Here is an 18,102-nt window from a genome sequence, read left to right as displayed (position 1 = left end):
GGTCAAAGTTTTTTTCCGAAGTCGGACAGAATGCTTTTGCGTGACTTCGAAAATGGACACCACTTTGGTCGATATTTTCTGCAAGACACGCGCACAGCAGTGGGCTAGCAGCCTAAAAGAAAACAATCCTGTACTGAGTAGGTCTATCAGTGAGCTCATGAAACATTTTTTACTTGAACGGATTCATACTTGGCTTACTGACTTTTGTAAAACATAACCCGGTATGGAATCAGTCGGGCTACCATAGCTGGACCCGATCATTTTCGGGCTGCTGTGACTTATTTGCGTCCAACCATGCGCCGCAATTTCAGAACAAGGTACGTAACTACTGTGTTTGTAAAGTTATAGTAAATACAGTATGTCTATGTCAGGATTTTATTTCCGACTACCTTGCTAGTAATAGTTTGGTTGATAATAAAATAGCCTATTGGCATAAACGACAAGGCTAAGCATATTAGTACAAAATCTGCAACCACCGTTTCAAGAAACTAAACTTTGAAGAAAAAGGTTAGATTAAAAACTTTACGTTGATATTTCAACATACTCCTTTTCAATTATATCATTGCAAATGTGGCGTTCAGTGCCACACAGTCATGCCAAGACGCATGCTGCAATTACGGTAAAAGTTACAATACAGGCACAAGAATAGAATAGAAAATAAAATGTCAATAAAAATAATCAGGTTAAAAATTCTCTGGTGTAGTAATTTCTTTTCTCCTTTTGATGGTTTTACGGAAATTTTCTGACCCTTCTTCGTAAATGTGTTTCACCTTCTCCGCCAAATCCGTGCGACCAGCATCAACAAGCGCCTCGGTAAATCTGAGATAGATTTTTCAAATAAAAATAGGTAGATGAAAAGATTTTGTCAAATCTTGGCGGCTACAGCTGCAATGGTTCGTGTAATAGCATACTCAGTAAGGTTTCACTTATCATTCTACATTACTAGAGGGAAATCAAAATGGTCAAAAATACTGTTTCATGCAGTCCTCCTCATGCATGTGCATTTGCGCCCACTTTTTCAACATTTGAAATATCTGTTCCCTTGCCTGTCCAGGAAAATCCATTCTTATCCTTTAAACAGCATAAACGTCATTTTTAATAACAAAATAATATGATTGAATTCAGAATTGCAATTTGTTGATCACCTATCCATATGATCAGTCCGCAGTCCCAAGTAATGGCCGATCTCTTGCCATTCGACACCAATCTCTGATGCAATGTATCGCAAATTTGACTCCTTAAACATGCCAGTACCTGAATTGCATCATTTGATTCCGGTTATTGACAAAAAATCTGACTTCATGAGTATAACATATGTATAATTCCATGATAAGTAGAATTAAAGGTATAAAATATAAAATAAAATAGTATAAAATTCACCAACCACCTACCAAGTTCACCAAAAAACAAAACATGTTGCTTCTCTTCAGAAAGCTGAAGCGGCAATTCAACATTCTACAAATATTATTTGATAAAAAAAAACACAGTAAACAATTATCAGAAAGTAGCAATGACACCCAAAGCTGCATTAGTGTAGTATTTGATTGGAGTACAGTACTGTAAATCCAAAACTAGTACGTATTTGTATGCAGCTGAGACAATATCCAACTACGTTGGCTTGTAGAACATGTTTTATATAATTAAAAATTTAAAGATACCTGAAGTATGACCAGGACATCATCTAAATGAAATAATTCCAAATCGGTAATATTCTGTCGTTCTATGCCTGCATGTTTACTTGTATCATAAATATTTGGTTGCTTATCAATGAATGGCCGTTTCTTTAACAGGGACATGTTATTGCATCCTTCACCGAGCATGGAGTTATCATGTGATGGATCAACTAGAATTAACATGGTACTATTATATACATTTAGCAGCTGCGTAAAGGTTCCACTTTCTTAAATGAGCAAAGTTTACTTGGTTAAAAGACATACCTTGAATACTTTGGTCATATATTTTGTAAAAGGAAATATATCCAGTGATGTTTTCACTCAAACATTCTTTTACTGGTTCAACAAAAAACCTACCATGCAAAAACAATAGTTTCGCAATCTAATTTACACAGGAACATAAGGCTTGTTTAAGCTGTTATTACCCATACTTTCTATTCCATGTATGTAATGTTTGCAGATTTAATGCATAGACAATTTGAGGTTCATTACCGACAGGAATCACTTTTTTCAGGCGAATATTGACTATAAAACCGTTTCACCAGAACTCTTTCTTCTATGTGACGTTTGTCTTCGGCACTGTATTGCTTTATCTGTAAATCTCCTATTACCTAAAATAGTCAAAAATTATCATATTAAAATATCTATAGTTCATTAAAATTCCGTCACACTGCAAACTGATATGGCTAACACAACAAAGCTCACCTTCACTTTAAACTGGTCCCCTTCCATTAATTTCTGCACAGCAGTACTGCAATCACCTGCTCGATAACCCTGTTCAACCAATTGATTTATTCTGCCTTGCATTAAATCCGAACGGACACACTGCGCTATTATACGTGAAGGCAGTGTTTTTTGCTAAAAAGGTGGTGGTCATATTAATGGTGAATTGGCAAACATGTTCGCTTATGAAACATGTACTGTAATTCCTATATTATTTACTGTTGATATTCTGTACACGGGCTCATTGTGTACTGTGAAAAATAACTTTACCTGCATTGCAAGAAATTGCACATCATATGTGATGATTCTGCGATAGACCTTTCGGAGCACACCACATACATTACTCCAGACTAACCAAAACCTGTTCGTAATTGCAACACATTTCCCATCAAATGCATTATACATTATATAGTTTAAACAATATATTGACAAGTCTATGATTAGCAACAAAAAAGAATGCTAACTTTGAAAATGACTGGACTTGGAAGGAGACATCAACAGTACTAAAAACTAAGTCAACATTTTCAGTAATATCTTTCCATTCTTCCGAATCATTCATGCATTTCATAAGTCGTAATTCTCTCTTATTGAATTGTTTTCCCATCTGTTAAAAATTGAAATGACATACATAAGTGAAACTTATGCAACAAATGGAATTTACGTACAGTATGTCAAAAGTAATTACTAAAGGCGGAGGTGAATAATTCTACGATTTGGTAGATTAAACTGAATATTACCAAAAGGTAAGGTAGAGCCAGATGGACAGTTATTGGCTGTTTAAATTCAGTGCTGGGTTTTACATCCACAGACAAAATATTACTTGCATACGAATTGCTTGAAGCTGTGATATTATCAACATCCATTGGATTAACAGAAAGAATCTTTAAAAGAAAACAAAAAAGGCCATTTTATTGGTGAACTTTGAGATAACTTCAGCTTCTAACAAATACCACAGTAGCAGACAAAGTCACAAAGATAAAAAAGGTTATGTTTTTCTAAACCTTGGATGAGGCACACTTTTTATCACAAAACTATCACATGGTAGGATTAAAATCAAAACAGAACACATATTTTATCAATTACATTGCGAACCAATGTTCTATGATTTTATCCATGACCTTGCTGCCTAAGCAGTGAAGCCAAGGTAGATACCTGAAGTGTAACATTAACGTCAGAGGTAACACAGCCTTCAGGAAAACGTAGTTTTGTAAACGGGTCCACTGAAGAAAACAACGTCTTCTGAGAGTTCTAAGGAATAAATATTATTTTGTTGCAAGAATGACCTTGAATTCACAACAAATTTTAAAAGTATAATATGAAAAAACTTACCTTATCAACCACAATAGTATTTTGCACCAAACGTGACACAACAGCAAATTTAGAAAAGTGAGCAATTAAAGCAGTTACTTCACCATGCATAGTGGAGGGTGGTTCTTCATGATGATTAATTATATCTGACCTTTATACAAAGTATCCCAAATTTATTTCTTCTGAAAAATGTAGAACTAATGATAAAATAAAACATCAACTTGCTGCACAAAAATTATTACAGGTAGGTCTACATACCTTAGGTCTTCACTATAATTTTTACTATCAGATGAAACCACTCTAATAACGATTTCCCTCTTTTGATCATCAAAGCCACTAAATGTGTAAGGAATGGAAATTTTGATTGGCTGAAATCAAAGGTAAACAAATCACATAATACATCTAGCGGACATGTAATATATCCATAAAGCTGCATGAAAACAATGATTGCCCACTTTTTCAAAATGAAGGCCATTTGGCATTAGGTGTAGTACAACACTCAATAATTGGTCAGTTTCTTGCAGTGAAAAGTTGCAGTCTTCATATGTGGACACATTGCAATAAATTTCATTGCAACTACATGTAAAATGTTTTGGAATTGTAATTCGTACACCAGAGGGAAGTTCGTAGCAACCCTCAGAACTTGCACTAAAGCTGCTAATGTCAGATTCCATCACATAAATAGGAACATCATAATCATTCACCTCAATATCATCTAAATTATAAGCAGATTAAACAAAAATCTATTGTTTACACCAACTATAAATGCATTATATAACTTATAAATTATGGCTGAAGGTTTACAGGTTTGACGTGTAGCCGTATACGTATATATTATAGTCAATGTTTCAAGCTCACCCAAAGAGGAATCATGATTTCGATTAGATTTTGGAAGATTTCCTTTTAATAACACTCGATTATCAGATTTGACCGAGTCATCCAGTTCAACAATACAATTGAAGCGAACATCAACTATCTCCACATTTGAGTCACATAATCCTGGTGGCAGTGTTTCTGAAGTGTATAAAATATATTATATATACATGTACAAAAACTATGTATAATATAATCTCGTTGTAGCATATGTATCAATATCAATGCAATAACATCAAACAATTGTAACTGCATTTATATTATTAACATGTAGCCTATAGTGTACAACAAAGTAAATAACCCGAGTGTAAAGTAAGGCAGTTTTTGATTAGAAATCGTGCAAGCAAAAAGCAAATTTTGGCATGACAAAGTGGACTGAAGTCTCAATTTTTTTCTTTATTTATATATAATAAATCGGTGTGAAGATAAAAAAGTTCGATGTGCATGTTCATGAATCTCATGTGTGCACCTGCCACACTTTCTACTTTGAGTAGATAGCCTCACAAAATGCATAGTCAGAAGTTCACTTATTCATACAAATAACCTAAATAATTTACCTACATAGTTATGACCAGCTCTTATTGTATCAAGAGAGTCTGAACAGAAAAGGTTTTCAGGAAGTTGTCCAATGCGATTGTTTGAAAAGTCAAGAGACCTCAAAGATTTCATTAAATGAAAAACGTTTGGTAATTCATTCAACTGATTGGAAGATATATTCAATATTTTTAAGCACTGCAGGCAGGAAATTTTTACATTAATTGATGATAGGTTATTTCTTCTGAAATAAAGTTCTTCCAGATTAGACAGTTTGTGAATTTCTGGAGGAATAGTTTTAATATGATTGAAGTCAAGGTTGAGAGTGTTCAAATTTTCAAGAACAAACAGGCATTCTGGCATGTTGGTAAAAATGTTAAAACTCAAGTCCAGATGAGTAATCTGCGTCAAACTTCCAAAATTTCTAGGCAAATTTTGAAGACCTCCTTGTTTTGCTTTACCATCACTGCCCCTTCTTCCACCACACAAGGTACAAACTTCAACGTTTTTCATAAATACAATGCACAATATTATGTCTTCTTCTTCAGATGTGAAGTTATTCGTTGGTAGCACAATGCTCTTCACAGAATCCAGGATAAGTTTTTTGTTCAAAACACCACTTAGTTCTCGAAAAATTGCACGGCATTTTCTTGGATCTTTGTCAATATTTAGGTTAACGGAGCCATTCAAGAGTATATTCTCCATGCAATGATGAAGCAATGGATTGGCATCACCCATCTTAAACCGACAGACATCTGACGAAACAGCTACATTGACGCAGCTCCACACGATCTCAAAAACGTATGCTGTTTGCACCTTCGCGGTAAAATAGAAAACTGCTGCTTGGTAAGTTGCTCATTGAGTGTAGGTGCGTTAGGTAAAATTAGGTAACGCAAGGTACTTAAGCGAATGAAAATCTTTCATACACAAAAACTAAAATTAATCTTTTACAGCAGTTTCTTGCAAGATATATTAGTTATAAACATCATATTCATTACCTTCAATCAAAGTATTATTATAGTCTCTACATACCTAATACATAAAGGTTATGGTATTGATATATTTTTTTTAAAAAACGTGTAAAATATATAAACATGTTCTTAGTTAGGGTACGTTCTCCAGATATTTGATAACTTTAAAAACTTTCATAGCCCGGGTAATATTACATGTAAGTTAAGATACCATCTACTTTTCACAATAAATTTTAAATACTTTTTACAGACAAGTTTTACGCGTATTTTACTTGTCTAAATATATACACTGCATATCACAAGCCTATTTGTTGAAAAGACGTTTTTAGTTGTTCTTTTATTACATCACAAACACAAAAAGGGCGCGAAGTAGTGAAATCAACTCAGATGACATCACGACACCAAGAGATTAGGCTACTGCTCAGAACAACGTCAGGCGTGATGTGAGCTTGCTAAGACTTCTGCAGTTTAGCGGACGAACGCGAACAGAGATTGGTACAGCTTGTTTTCAGGATCTAGAATTGACACAAACGTGTTTACTTAATTTATATATTGCTTTGCCCAAACTTGTTCATAAGGACCAAAGAACTTCAGCAAACCCGAGTCTCATTAATCATTATTCCAACCTTGGCGTTCTGATAACCGCTCCGCCACCAAACCGATATGATGACATACATAGGTGGGCAGTACCGCGGTACTATAGTACCGAATTACTGTACCGGGTACTTTTTCAGTACGGGTACCGTCGGTCCTTTTGAAAAAAAGTACCGAATTACTTTTTTCGAGAAATCTGAGTCGGTCCTGGTACTCGGTACTTTTCACGTGATAATTCCAAAATTTTAACAAGTAGGCTACGTTTTCAAAAATACATGTTAATTAATGCTTGATACTAATTTTAGCATCTGTTGGTCTTTTTTAATCTAGAAATGTCAAGTAAAATTGTAAGCGATTAACGTCACATATGTTTTGACCTGGAGTAACCTTTACCGGGGGCATAATAGCGGCAAACATTGCAATTGCAGCAGCATCTTTTACACAAAAAGTACCGGTACCGAGTACCGACAAATTACGGAACTACTTTTTTAAAATAGTATCGAATACCGGGACCGTCGGTGCACTTTTTGCCAACTACCGTTACTGACGGTACTTTCAAAGTACCGACTGCCCACCTCTGATTACATACTATGTGAACGTTGGGTTTTGATAGTAAATGGTCAAGTTGTAACCTAGCTACTATGGATACATACAACTACCTTAACTTGTTTCCTGAACTAGGCTATCCTAGATTTTTGGCAGGAATAACTTAATTTAACCCTGTGGCCATCATGCAGTTTTAGAAGCCAGTCGTAAGCTATGCAGCCTACGAGACAAAAAGTAACCTATGTTGGGTCTAACTAACGCACACTATTTCTGTTTTGCATCTAAATAACCCTATATATGTACGTAACTTACGCTTTAACTATAAACTATAGGCGGCTACTATTTCACCGGAAAAAATCCTGCGTTCAGAGATATTTTTCACAGTTTCTTTTTAACTTAACTTTAATTTTATAACATAGTAACCTAAATCTAACTTTAACTCCAATAAAACCTAAAATAGCTAAAGTCAACCTTTTGCATTGCCTTTCTCCTAACCTAATCGCCTATCTTTAATAACAGACTGCGTGACCTACTTACAGTGAAATAGTCACTCTCTAAACGTCTAAGGTCTAAACTATATACCTATGTTTTTGTCTTTAAGTTTTTCTCAAAACTTTATCCCAAAATTTGCAAAATATTTGCGTTTTTTGTAATATATCCTGGCAATAATTGCTCAACCAACTAACATTATTGGAAAAATCTTTTCTGTTGTACTTACTGACAATTCTTCTTTGGTTTAAGTTCAGATGGTTTTAGGACTTGCCCTTCACTTCAAAAGAATTCTGTAAAAATCTTTTACTAAAGAACTGTGCGCAAACTTAAGATACAAAAGCCCTAAGTTACTAGAAGTTCCTAGTTCTTACATATAGTTTTTTTTAATTAAAACAAGAAAACAATATACTGTAACTTATTGCTTTCGCTATGTTTTGTGTGTTTGTTTTTCTCAGCTTGTAGCCTAGGTGGACATACCTGAGTCTAGGAATTTGTCAATATCATAATTTTTTTGGCTTATAATGTTTCTAAGTTTTAGCACATACCCTTATCATAGGCCGCTGACTTTACTTAAACGTAATGGTGAAGTATTAAAATCAGCCGTAGTCTACCAAGCTAAGGGTGAGTACCGCTGAGAAGTGCTGCAAGTTCGAAGACTGCGGAAAGGGTTTGAATTATTATCTATGTAAATTTAAAGTTGGGTGAGTGACTATAGTTTAGGCTTCAGAGCTGGCGACTTACCCTAACTGTATTATTCAGTTTCATAGCTATCAAAAACACCTCTTTCAAAACGAAGAATTGCAAATTTTCGTTTTCTATATTTTGTTTTCACAAGGTGTCAGTACCGAGTAAACTATTGTCGGCCACTTTTCTGGTGTTGAATTTATAATGCTTTCAAAGTTTGCTCTGTCCCACGTTTTTTTTTCCGAACAACTTCGATACTCAACATTGCTTCGATTTGGAAGTGATTTTGATTTGTAAAAATTTGTTTTGCTCAATATACGCGTCAAAACGAAGCGAATGTAATCCCAACACATATGATACCTGTTACTGTTATCGAAATACGCCTAACTGGAGCGAAAATAGTGTTAGGCCTATTTACTTAAAGTTATATTTTAGTTATGTTATTTGTATCAACAAGTTTTGTTAAATTTTCTTTAATTGCATAACCATTCATACTGCCTTATACTCGATCATCACAGGTACCACGTTGACAGATGCGATCTAAGGTCGGTTGCCTTAATTCAGTGGTTCTTTAACTTACTGTCAACGTTAAGCCGTATATAAACGTTCCGTATGGTTTACTAATCACCAGCATAACCTTTTGCCGTAGTTGAATCGGTTCACACTTCAATGAGTTTTCGGCGTTGAAAGGTCATTCAGGATTTTTTTTGTTCTATTTGCCATCGCCGGGAGAAAAGACTTTACGCTTTTGGTAAAACTTAACGGTATAGTTAAACTGGAATGAGTATCTTTAGCTTTTGTGCATTTTTTAGAAGGGCGTTGGCGCAAATAAACAGCATTTAATTCCAGATATTACTTCCAACGTCCGTTATGTACGTACCATGCCACCTTTTTTGTGACGTTTCTTACGTGTAGATTTCTGGTGTATAATTTGGGAATCAGATAACTTGGCAATGGTTTACTTTCAGATTTAAATGGCTAATTGCATAGTTATAATCATACACTATCAGCCTACTAACAATAGCGTTTTAGGTCGTCACTCAATGTACTAAAAAGCAGTAGTAGAAGTTCTTGCACATTTTATCGCATATTCCTATGGAATCAACAACTTTACGTTGATGGCCTACTTGTTTTCACACCTTATTTCGAAAAGTGGCCAATAAGCGGTTCCGTTGTTTACATCATGTATGCAAGCCTACGCATTTTAAGGTAACCTACGTTAAGGGAAAAAATTACGGCTTTTGTCCACCATGCCTACTATTTATAAAGTCATTGTTTCGTCTACGGACCATTTTTTCGTCCTTTTCTAGAACTGCCGGATTCCTTTCCTTTATTTTAAATACGCTGGATAATTATTTTTAATCACTGCGTTATTTGAATTCTACACTGCCGGTATGATTGTCTGCGGCTACTTATAAGCTACTTTACAAATATTGCGCAACATTAGCGCTGAAGACTTACATAATAAAACCAACAGTGTATTTACTCAATGCTTCATGTTAAAAAAGCACGGCGTTACAGTCTTAAATATATTAGTACAATATTGCAATATTTTCTTTGAAGAAATGCACGATCCTTGAAACTACGGAAAAGGTAATAGTTTGCAACACAGGCTTTAAACAGCAAACAATAGCGTAAAAAGCATAAGCAAAATTGGCAATAAAATAGCGTCTCAACAATAGTTAAAGCAATTAACTTTAACCGAGTAGCTTTAAATAGACAGTTGAAATCTTTTTTCCAAGCGCCCATGCTGTGGCACCAGCAGTTTTCATAATTAAAATAGTTTTAAAAAGACTTGCTATTAATGGCTGAAAGTCTGAAATGAGCTACAAGTCTGTGATAAATTATTTTTGGGAAGCAGCAACAGGAAAGGTTGTAGTGTGGTATAAATGGGCACAACTGTATAAATAATAATAAATACTAAAATGCGTATAGTATACTTTTAGCAGTAAAATACATATATTTTGCATAAATATACTGTATATAAAAATTACACTGTAACAAGTTCACGAAGTAGGTTCACAGTTGCGCTCTTGTGTATGATCTTTGTTTGAAATGAGCATTTCTCCAAGTTTTTGTTGCTCATATTAATTCAGACAACGCAAGATCACCCGGTCCCATTTAGTTCTGGAATTTCGACCTCTTTTTAATACCTTGTTGATGCATTTTTTGAAGTTCGTTTTGTTTGGCGTTTCACTAAAACGTAAACCAACCATTAATTAACAAGTTAACTATGAAACATAAGCAATAATGTTACGGTATAAAATTTATCAAAACCTTGAATGAAATGAAAACAACTGATATCTTACTCAAAGAACGACGACAAAAGTTGTTCCAAAGCAGCTTTGTCCTTCTTTCCCCACATCTTGTCATTAAAATCGGTTGTTGAGTATCGCCGAACTCTTCGCAAAAACTGCCCTGAACCAGAAACGTCTTGCGCAAGTTTTTCATTCTCCTGAGGATGTCCGACAATTCGATTTCTGTTGACATATAGGAGCATTTTAAATTTACGATACTTTACCAGAGCATGGCTACTTCGTACCTGCTTATACCGATATAAACACATTATCGTCTTCGTTTAGTGAAAATAGAAAATATCAGCTATTTAACTAAGAAAGTAATAACATCTCTACCTTTTCAATGACGCAGATTCAACAAAGGTAACTGCGAAGCATACTGCTAAAATTATTAAAAGGCATTTGCTTGTTCCTTTCGTTTTCATTAAAATTGCCATTTTCTTTGGTTAAAATTTTTCACGAGATTTTTTTCGCTTAAATTCGTCGTAGGTGAAGTACAGAGGTCAAATGTAATTTTCCTCGGCTTCTACTTCTGAATGACCGCTAAGTTTAGTCTGATTAAACTACTCCTGCGCGAGGTATTTATACGCACTAAACGTTTTTCTCATCACTCCAGCGTTTTTCTTTGCAATATGGAAGTTTCTAGCTTGAGCTGACATTAAAGTTGCCAGTCATCGTAAAGAAGTGGGGCGTTTTTTTTGTGACCAGTATCCAGACCATCCAAAGGATAACACGCGGCTTCCATTGGACGGCTTTTGTTGGAAGCAGCATCGGAAAGAATAATGAACAAAAATTTGGAAACATCGATGTCCGTTTTCGGTAACATATAAGTTCATGAGTTGTTCGAATCTTTCTCCATATAACCTTGCTTGCCGACAAAGCTAATGCAAATAGTGTTATGCAACATGCTATTGCAATTTATTAACAGTTTTAGATTCAATCGTGAATGATCAACGATGCATCGTTGTGGTTCATAGTTTCAAACATTTCTTGGGGCTTGGTCACACTTTAATTTCAATGCACAACTATAAATCATTTTTTATAACATTCCATGGAACAAAACCGGTCATGACCCGCCTACATGATACATCATGTCATGGAAAGCTCAGATAAGAGTACAAAGGGCGCTTGGGAAATTGCGCAACTTAGGGAAATTTCGTAATCATCAAGGACGCAGTGCGTAGAATCCAAAGAATTTTAAAAGCTTTAAATTGTTCGTAACGTAAGCAGAGAGTCAAACAAAAGGTCACTTCGAGCATTCCCGCCGCATCTACTCCAGTGTAAACATCTGACGCAACGACACTTAATACAATACGTGGCGGAACTGTATTATTTTCAAACGACGCGTGCCATCACAATGGGCACCTGCTGTATACCAACGGTTATTAGGTCTGTCGTACAGTCGTGTAGTTATTGTTGTTAACATTTTCAAGTACTGCTTTGGGTACTTTGTAGCCCAAGTGGGTGTCACTTGTCAAAGCTAAGCGCAGCCCAAATCAAACTGTGGACGTTACCACGAGGGTGATAGCCATGTGCTAAAATAAGTTCGAAAAGCGCAACGTCACGTGAGATTCCATGCAGTGCTCTACCTTTTTGTGTGTTTATGACAAAACTTGTCAGGGTCTGTAAAGAAGTTTAAAATGATTATCGTGCCGTTAAACAAAACGCCAACGATCGGACGTGACTTGTCTGTAAACGAGAACATACATCTAGCGGCTTATTCCTTTCTGGGAACTATGACCTGAATTCCCAGGTTCTCTTCATGTTTTAACGATTCCTTCCTTTGTGTCAACAGGAATTGGTAGTCGGGGCTACAAACCCATCAAATGATGCCATATGCAATGTTAAAAACGTTTCAGTTTCACATCATGTGACTGTTTATTATGTAAGCGTCATCACAACTTGTTTTGCGCGATATTGCTTAGTAATTGTGACGTATTAGTTTCGCTTGAGTTTAACTTATGACTTGCACACTTATACTTTGGAAGCTTTGTAATACCTATGCAAAACGTTTCACGTTACGGATGACTTCGGTTCCAGCAATTAATGCGAGCGCAAACGATTTGTTTTTCGGCAATTTTTAAAAATTCTCCGAAATCAATATGTAAATGAGGATAGCTGTAAGTAAACCTGCTGGTAAAGTTTCGAATGTAGGTTTATTATTTTTAAGTGCATGGCTATAGTTTGAGGTAATCACGCATGCACGCAAGTCTACAAACAACAAGGGATCTTTCAAAACTCGTACTTCTTGACATTTACGAAAGGCTTTTCCCAAAAATTACGCCCGGTATTTTCCACTGTCGGAAGTTGTTTTGAGGGCTTTTGGCCCATTTTCCCGTAAAATACTTTTAAATGGGAACTTGTGTTTACCGGGTTCGTTACGTTTCGGTGACTCCGGATCCCACGCATCTAAATTAACGTCAAATGCATGCTCAAAAACAAGGTAGGTTCCACACAAACTGAGTTGGAAAACATATTTTTCTTGCTTGCTCGCGTCGAGTATTTCGTAAAAAAAATTCTCCTACAGACCTACATCGTTTTGCTCTAAAAAGTTAAAAATAGATACATTTCATTATCCTGATTCGTCATATTTTGTACTCATCTTGGTTAATGAAAATTTTAATTACTCATCACTCCGGTAATAACTTGAAATGATACACATCCGTTATTATAATATCCTGTTAACTTGTACTTGACGAAATAAACTTCTGGTATGCGGTAGTCCTACACATACAGAAAGAATCTTTTATCTTGTAAAGGTTTGTCTTGACTATTTGTTTGTGCTTTATAGGCAAATTTCGTGTACATACAACATGACCACTGGCGCATGCAAGCTATGCCAAAATTCTGGGAATGTTAAAGATAGAAAATATTTTAAATGCCTGCCGGTGAGATATCTGTGTGATGACGCGACATTTGATCCGTCTGCTTCCTTCACTTTGCAATCGGTCCGCATATCCCTGAAATAAACGCTTCGCCTTTTAGCGTATTTAGGGTTCGGTATTGTTGTATTGTTGTTTACTTTTCCTGCTGCAGTCTCACGCCTTATACGTATGAATTAATATTTATAGTTTCTCAAAAGCACGATCTTGCCCGGCCTATATAGATTTTCCACTACTAAAGCTTAATCATGAACAGTTGATGTTGTTTTTTCTTATCTTTTATCTTGAGACAACCTTATGTTTCAACTTGATGTCATGCCCCGTTGTTGGTACCACCAGGAAAATATTTTACGTGATCTATATAATCGTCGTCTGCTTTTCTTATACTTCAGACAACATTTGTATATGTTGTGACAGTTACGCTAAATTTAAAATTTTAAGTAATTCACCAACACCGGAAAATCCGCTTTTTAAAAGTTCAACACGCGCGGGTACGACAGATGATTAATATTAAAAAATTTCTTCGCTGTATGTTAACATTAATAATAATAACTTTCTGAAGAAAATAACCGTTCTGGCGGTTAACGTCCATGCGGTGCGTTTTCCCACCGATTTGTTACACGCGTTTTGTTTTGTCGTACGTCACACTTGTGTTAATTATAGTACTGTAATAGTATAACGACTAGTTTTACTGCACATACGCCTAACCCGTAGCTTTTTTACTCCATATTGCCGGTTTTAGTGTTTCCTTTGCGAATGATTTAAGTTGTTCAAATGATATACATTTACAAAAGTAACGAAAAACGTCATATTTTACAAGTGATACAAAACTATATCGTACACTAATACACTCGAACTGGAACCGTGGCTGTCTTCTTGGTATTGCAGATTTCTTAATTTGGGTCATTGCGTATTCGCTTAAGTTGCTTAAGTGGAAGCAATGTTCGATCACTACCAGTTATGTGCTTATTATAGAGAAAGGACCATTATAACAGTCTTTATGTATTTTTTGCAAAAATTTGCCGAAAACATATAGAAGCGTATGTACAAAGAACACATAACTAATATATTGTAAATGTTGCCCGGGTTTTCACCCTTGTGATATTTGCGTTTTAAAAACACTGCCTATATTTATCATTTACCAAAGATTTACATTTCAAAAGTGAGTCGGTTTAATAACACTCTTGTCCTTGGAACCACGCGTAGACCGCAAAGGTCAAGGTGAGTCGAGTTCATCCGTTACTTTGTTGTCGAACTCCAGAAATACTTCAGGATGAAAATTCTTCGGTCAATGTTACAACAATCCGCTTATAGGCAAAATAATATTTCGTGAGCCATGTTTGTCAATGATCACATACAATAATCCTTGTAAACTTGAAAGTCATGAATAAATTAACTTTGTTTTCTTTTAGACGTAAACAATATCGCTCTCTTTATTTATTCCATTTATAAAGAAATTTTAAAGATTAAAAAATCTTTTAGAATGCGTAGTATATTTTACGTTGTTAGTCTTTTATAAGATACAATAACGAAATAGGAACGCCCAATTTGATGATGGCATCTGCAACCAACTCGTTTTTCATGAGTCAACCAGTCCCAATTTTTCGTGTCCTGTGGCGGAAGTATCTCTTGTTTACAGATATTTTAATCATGATCTTTTTGTTTATTTTCCACTTTCCTAATGTCCAAGTTGGTTTAGGCAACTCTTCGTGTATGACTAACACTGGACCAGCATCTTATATAGCACGTAGGTTGACTGGTGATTAAGCCGTTTGGTGTTCGTAGTTTGCCGGCTGTGAACATTCGACTATAGCAAGTTATTTCGTCTATTTTTCCAACCCTGCTCTACTGATATGTTAATTTAACAGAGACACTGGTGTATTTCGCAGCGGCCCTAGACCTACCTACTATTCTCATGATTTATTAGTCGCTTGCTGTGTGTGGAAATTTGCTGGCCTCTTATACTGTATAGATAAATGTAAGTTATTTACGCAAATTCGCTTTTTGAAGCAAATTATACGATAGATAGCAATGACAGTATCAATCTGAAGATAAACGTTTTAATTTATTTAATCTTCATTTAATTAAAATTCGTTTTGTTTTGTTGTAGTTAAATGTGAAACCTGAAGTAACGATTTTCGTGCGGTAAATTGGTGCGGTGTTTTTGAAAATTAGTGTCGGGTCATATGGGCTATGCTTTTCGCTGCTTTACGGAGAAAGCTTACGAATCTTCTGACCACTTGTCATCGCTTTGGAAATTATGACAGAATGTCCTCAGCTTCCAATAAAGTCGGCAATGAACTGTTTTAAACTTTTGTTGTCATGTTTTAGTCACCATTTGCTATAAAAAAAGGTTGGATTTCGAAAGAATTAAGTGAATAATCGAACTAGCTCTGCCAGCGCCGATATCAAGACTTGTTTTATGTTTTCGAAAGTTCTATCGACACTTCAATATAGCGAAAGTAAGTTCAAGATACCTTAGTCATCTCCGTGAATCAGCATTTCACCCTTGCCTGACGTTTGCATTTAAACTTGAAATTTCCGGCGTTTGTGGATTGTGCGCAGCACCGTCACACAAAATGTGCTTTACAAGTTATTACGACAAGTCTGAAACCGACTGACTCACAACGCTTTGTTTTTACGATATACCCACCAGTCACCGGAATGTTTTGTTGGGAGTCTGACTAAATACACTACATGAGGGTCTCAATTAGTAATGCGGTTTTCATCTTCAACTTGCCCTCATTTGTGGGGTCGGTTAGTCGCCATGGTTGTGGCCGATTTTGTTTAATTTGCTTAACCACGTGTTGGGCCATAGAAACCTTCAAGCATATGAATCATATGCGGCTTAGAAGCACTTTGACATTTTCTCTTAGCACTTCCTTATTAGGCTGTGATTTGTAACCTGACTCTGAGTGCACTGCTGAAGCTATTGAAACTGGGTTCCGATGTAGGTTTTTGGGCTTCGAAATATTAATAAAATTGTGAATAGTCTTGTGTAATAAGTGCTTATCTATGTACAACCGAAACGTTTTAAAGCAGGCATGTATGCAAATATGTTAACATCTGAGTTTTTGTACTTTATGTTTTAACAAAGTTGAAACTTATGAAAGCATATTTTTGTTGATGTTTAGAAAAACGACACCTGCCCTTCACAGGTATTTTTAGTACTTTGGATATTCTTGGAACATTACGTCGACCTTGTTGGTTTGGGTTTCACAGCATATCAAATTAACGCATTTTAATATAAGGTAATTGTTTTTTGTAAGGTAATTGTAATTTTCGATTTCGTTCACACCACTTGGGGGCTAATGTTAAAAGCGACTCCCTGCGACAAAAAGGCTGCTCAACTCGACAAAATGTTTCAAAATTCTTCCGCCTGTAGGCAGCAGACTTACGTGAAGTGTAATCAATATCTGAACATGGCGAAAGAGTTATATGACCTTTGACATGTTGTATGTGGGCGTAGTTTTTCCATTCCACTTAACCTCTCAGTATTGGCCTGGTTTTATTGAGCTTCCTCACTCTATAGGTGTCGTATTATGTAAAAGTTTGCGGGCAAGCATAACGGTAAGCAAACGCGATTTGAGACATTTTTAAACAGTTGCGTGAGTGTTTCTGCAATCGCTGCTAGCTTGTGCAAGTTTGTTATCGCCCGTATATGCTTCAGGCGAAAATTATAAGCTGATTACATGATCTGCTTTGCAACGCGCGTCAATAGAGGTATCTATTGTCATATTACTTTCCTTGTTTTAAGTATTCAGTTATTCTGGGTTTGTTTACCAACGTTGAAGCTATTTTGTGAGACTTTTTCGTGGCACGTTATATCCCCCAACGCTAGTCTTGTTTTCAAGACACTCATTCTGTTTACAATACATTCACTTTACAACCTGGGTGATGCATGCATATACGCCTGAGAAGTGCACAGTAACATTGCGATTCTTGTTTGCCTGTATGGTTTAATACGACTTTAATTAAAGATTTACTTTGAAAAATGCTCAACATGGATTACGGTAGAACAGTCTGCTGAAGCATGATTAGTGCTTGTGTTAACCACGTGAGCAACGTGAGTGTGACGGTGAAAACACCTGAATTTCTTCATGTTATACATGTTCGAATATCGAAACTGTAATGCTTATGTCGTGTTTTTAGTCATTGTTATCGAAAGTAACTTTAATTAAAATATCGTTGCTCTCTAATATTCTCCCTTTTAAAGTTAGCAGTTGTTTGTGGTATACGTTAGTTGTCATATACGACTGTATACGATTTTTAAAACAAAATGGCCAAACTTGAAATTTGACAGATATTATTTGCTAAGAATATTGCGTTTTTTGTGTAAAGGTGCAAATGCTTTCTTCTTAAAATTGTCTATTTATGGTTTCAATTTTATCGTCGTTCTTACGAGGTCGAAACTCCTAATCGTTTCTCACGAGATTGTGTTTGTCTCTTAAATTGTTTTCTTAGTAAGCAAATACATCGTACACCCCCAACAGTCAATTTACCGGAAAACGTATTTAGACAACCT

At 35.7% G+C, this 18,102-nt stretch overlaps 2 protein-coding genes across 2 annotated transcripts; both read right to left on the bottom strand.

Moving 5' to 3' along the window:
• Positions 1-361: 361 nt before the first annotated feature.
• On the bottom strand, positions 362-6,052 carry LOC143468215 (p53-induced death domain-containing protein 1-like). The gene is made up of 17 exons (XM_076965260.1): positions 5,135-6,052; positions 4,563-4,718; positions 4,160-4,419; positions 3,963-4,072; positions 3,726-3,855; positions 3,549-3,644; positions 3,134-3,277; positions 2,861-3,000; positions 2,667-2,757; positions 2,379-2,531; positions 2,166-2,284; positions 1,938-2,026; positions 1,659-1,843; positions 1,392-1,455; positions 1,146-1,254; positions 973-1,071; positions 362-819 (listed from the first exon to the last, which is right to left on the bottom strand). The coding sequence occupies exons 1-17, from the start codon at positions 5,847-5,849 to the stop codon at positions 684-686; spliced, it is 2,796 nt and encodes a 931-aa protein (XP_076821375.1). The 5' UTR covers positions 5,850-6,052; the 3' UTR covers positions 362-683.
• A 3,811-nt stretch (positions 6,053-9,863) lies between these two features.
• LOC143468214 (uncharacterized) lies at positions 9,864-11,258 on the bottom strand. Its single transcript, XM_076965259.1, has 3 exons — positions 11,032-11,258; positions 10,708-10,878; positions 9,864-10,594 (listed from the first exon to the last, which is right to left on the bottom strand). The coding sequence occupies exons 1-3, from the start codon at positions 11,130-11,132 to the stop codon at positions 10,486-10,488; spliced, it is 381 nt and encodes a 126-aa protein (XP_076821374.1). The 5' UTR covers positions 11,133-11,258; the 3' UTR covers positions 9,864-10,485.
• Positions 11,259-18,102: the final 6,844 nt, after the last annotated feature.

The sequence above is a fragment of the Clavelina lepadiformis genome, chromosome 8 (assembly GCF_947623445.1).
Source record: "Clavelina lepadiformis chromosome 8, kaClaLepa1.1, whole genome shotgun sequence".
Taxonomy (NCBI): Eukaryota; Metazoa; Chordata; class Ascidiacea; order Aplousobranchia; family Clavelinidae; genus Clavelina; species Clavelina lepadiformis.
The sequence above is the reverse complement of the archived record's forward strand: the minus strand, read 5'-3'. Positions and strand labels throughout refer to the sequence as shown.

Excerpts from the sequence above, each read along its gene's own strand:
- LOC143468214 (XM_076965259.1), bottom strand. The coding sequence starts at position 11,132 with ATGGCAATTTTAATGAAAACGAAAGGAACAAGCAAATGCCTTTTAATA. Across the intron at positions 10,879-11,031 it reads GAATCTGCGTCATTGAAAAG|AAATCGAATTGTCGGACATC; the intron begins GTAGAGATGTTA and ends ATATGTCAACAG. Across the intron at positions 10,595-10,707 it reads CTTTTGTCGTCGTTCTTTGA|TGAAACGCCAAACAAAACGA; the intron begins GTAAGATATCAG and ends TTTACGTTTTAG.
- LOC143468215 (XM_076965260.1), bottom strand. The coding sequence starts at position 5,849 with ATGGGTGATGCCAATCCATTGCTTCATCATTGCATGGAGAATATACTC. Across the intron at positions 4,420-4,562 it reads AAATCATGATTCCTCTTTGG|ATGATATTGAGGTGAATGAT; the intron begins GTGAGCTTGAAA and ends CTTATAATTTAG. Across the intron at positions 4,073-4,159 it reads ATGGCCTTCATTTTGAAAAA|CCAATCAAAATTTCCATTCC; the intron begins GTGGGCAATCAT and ends CTTTGATTTCAG.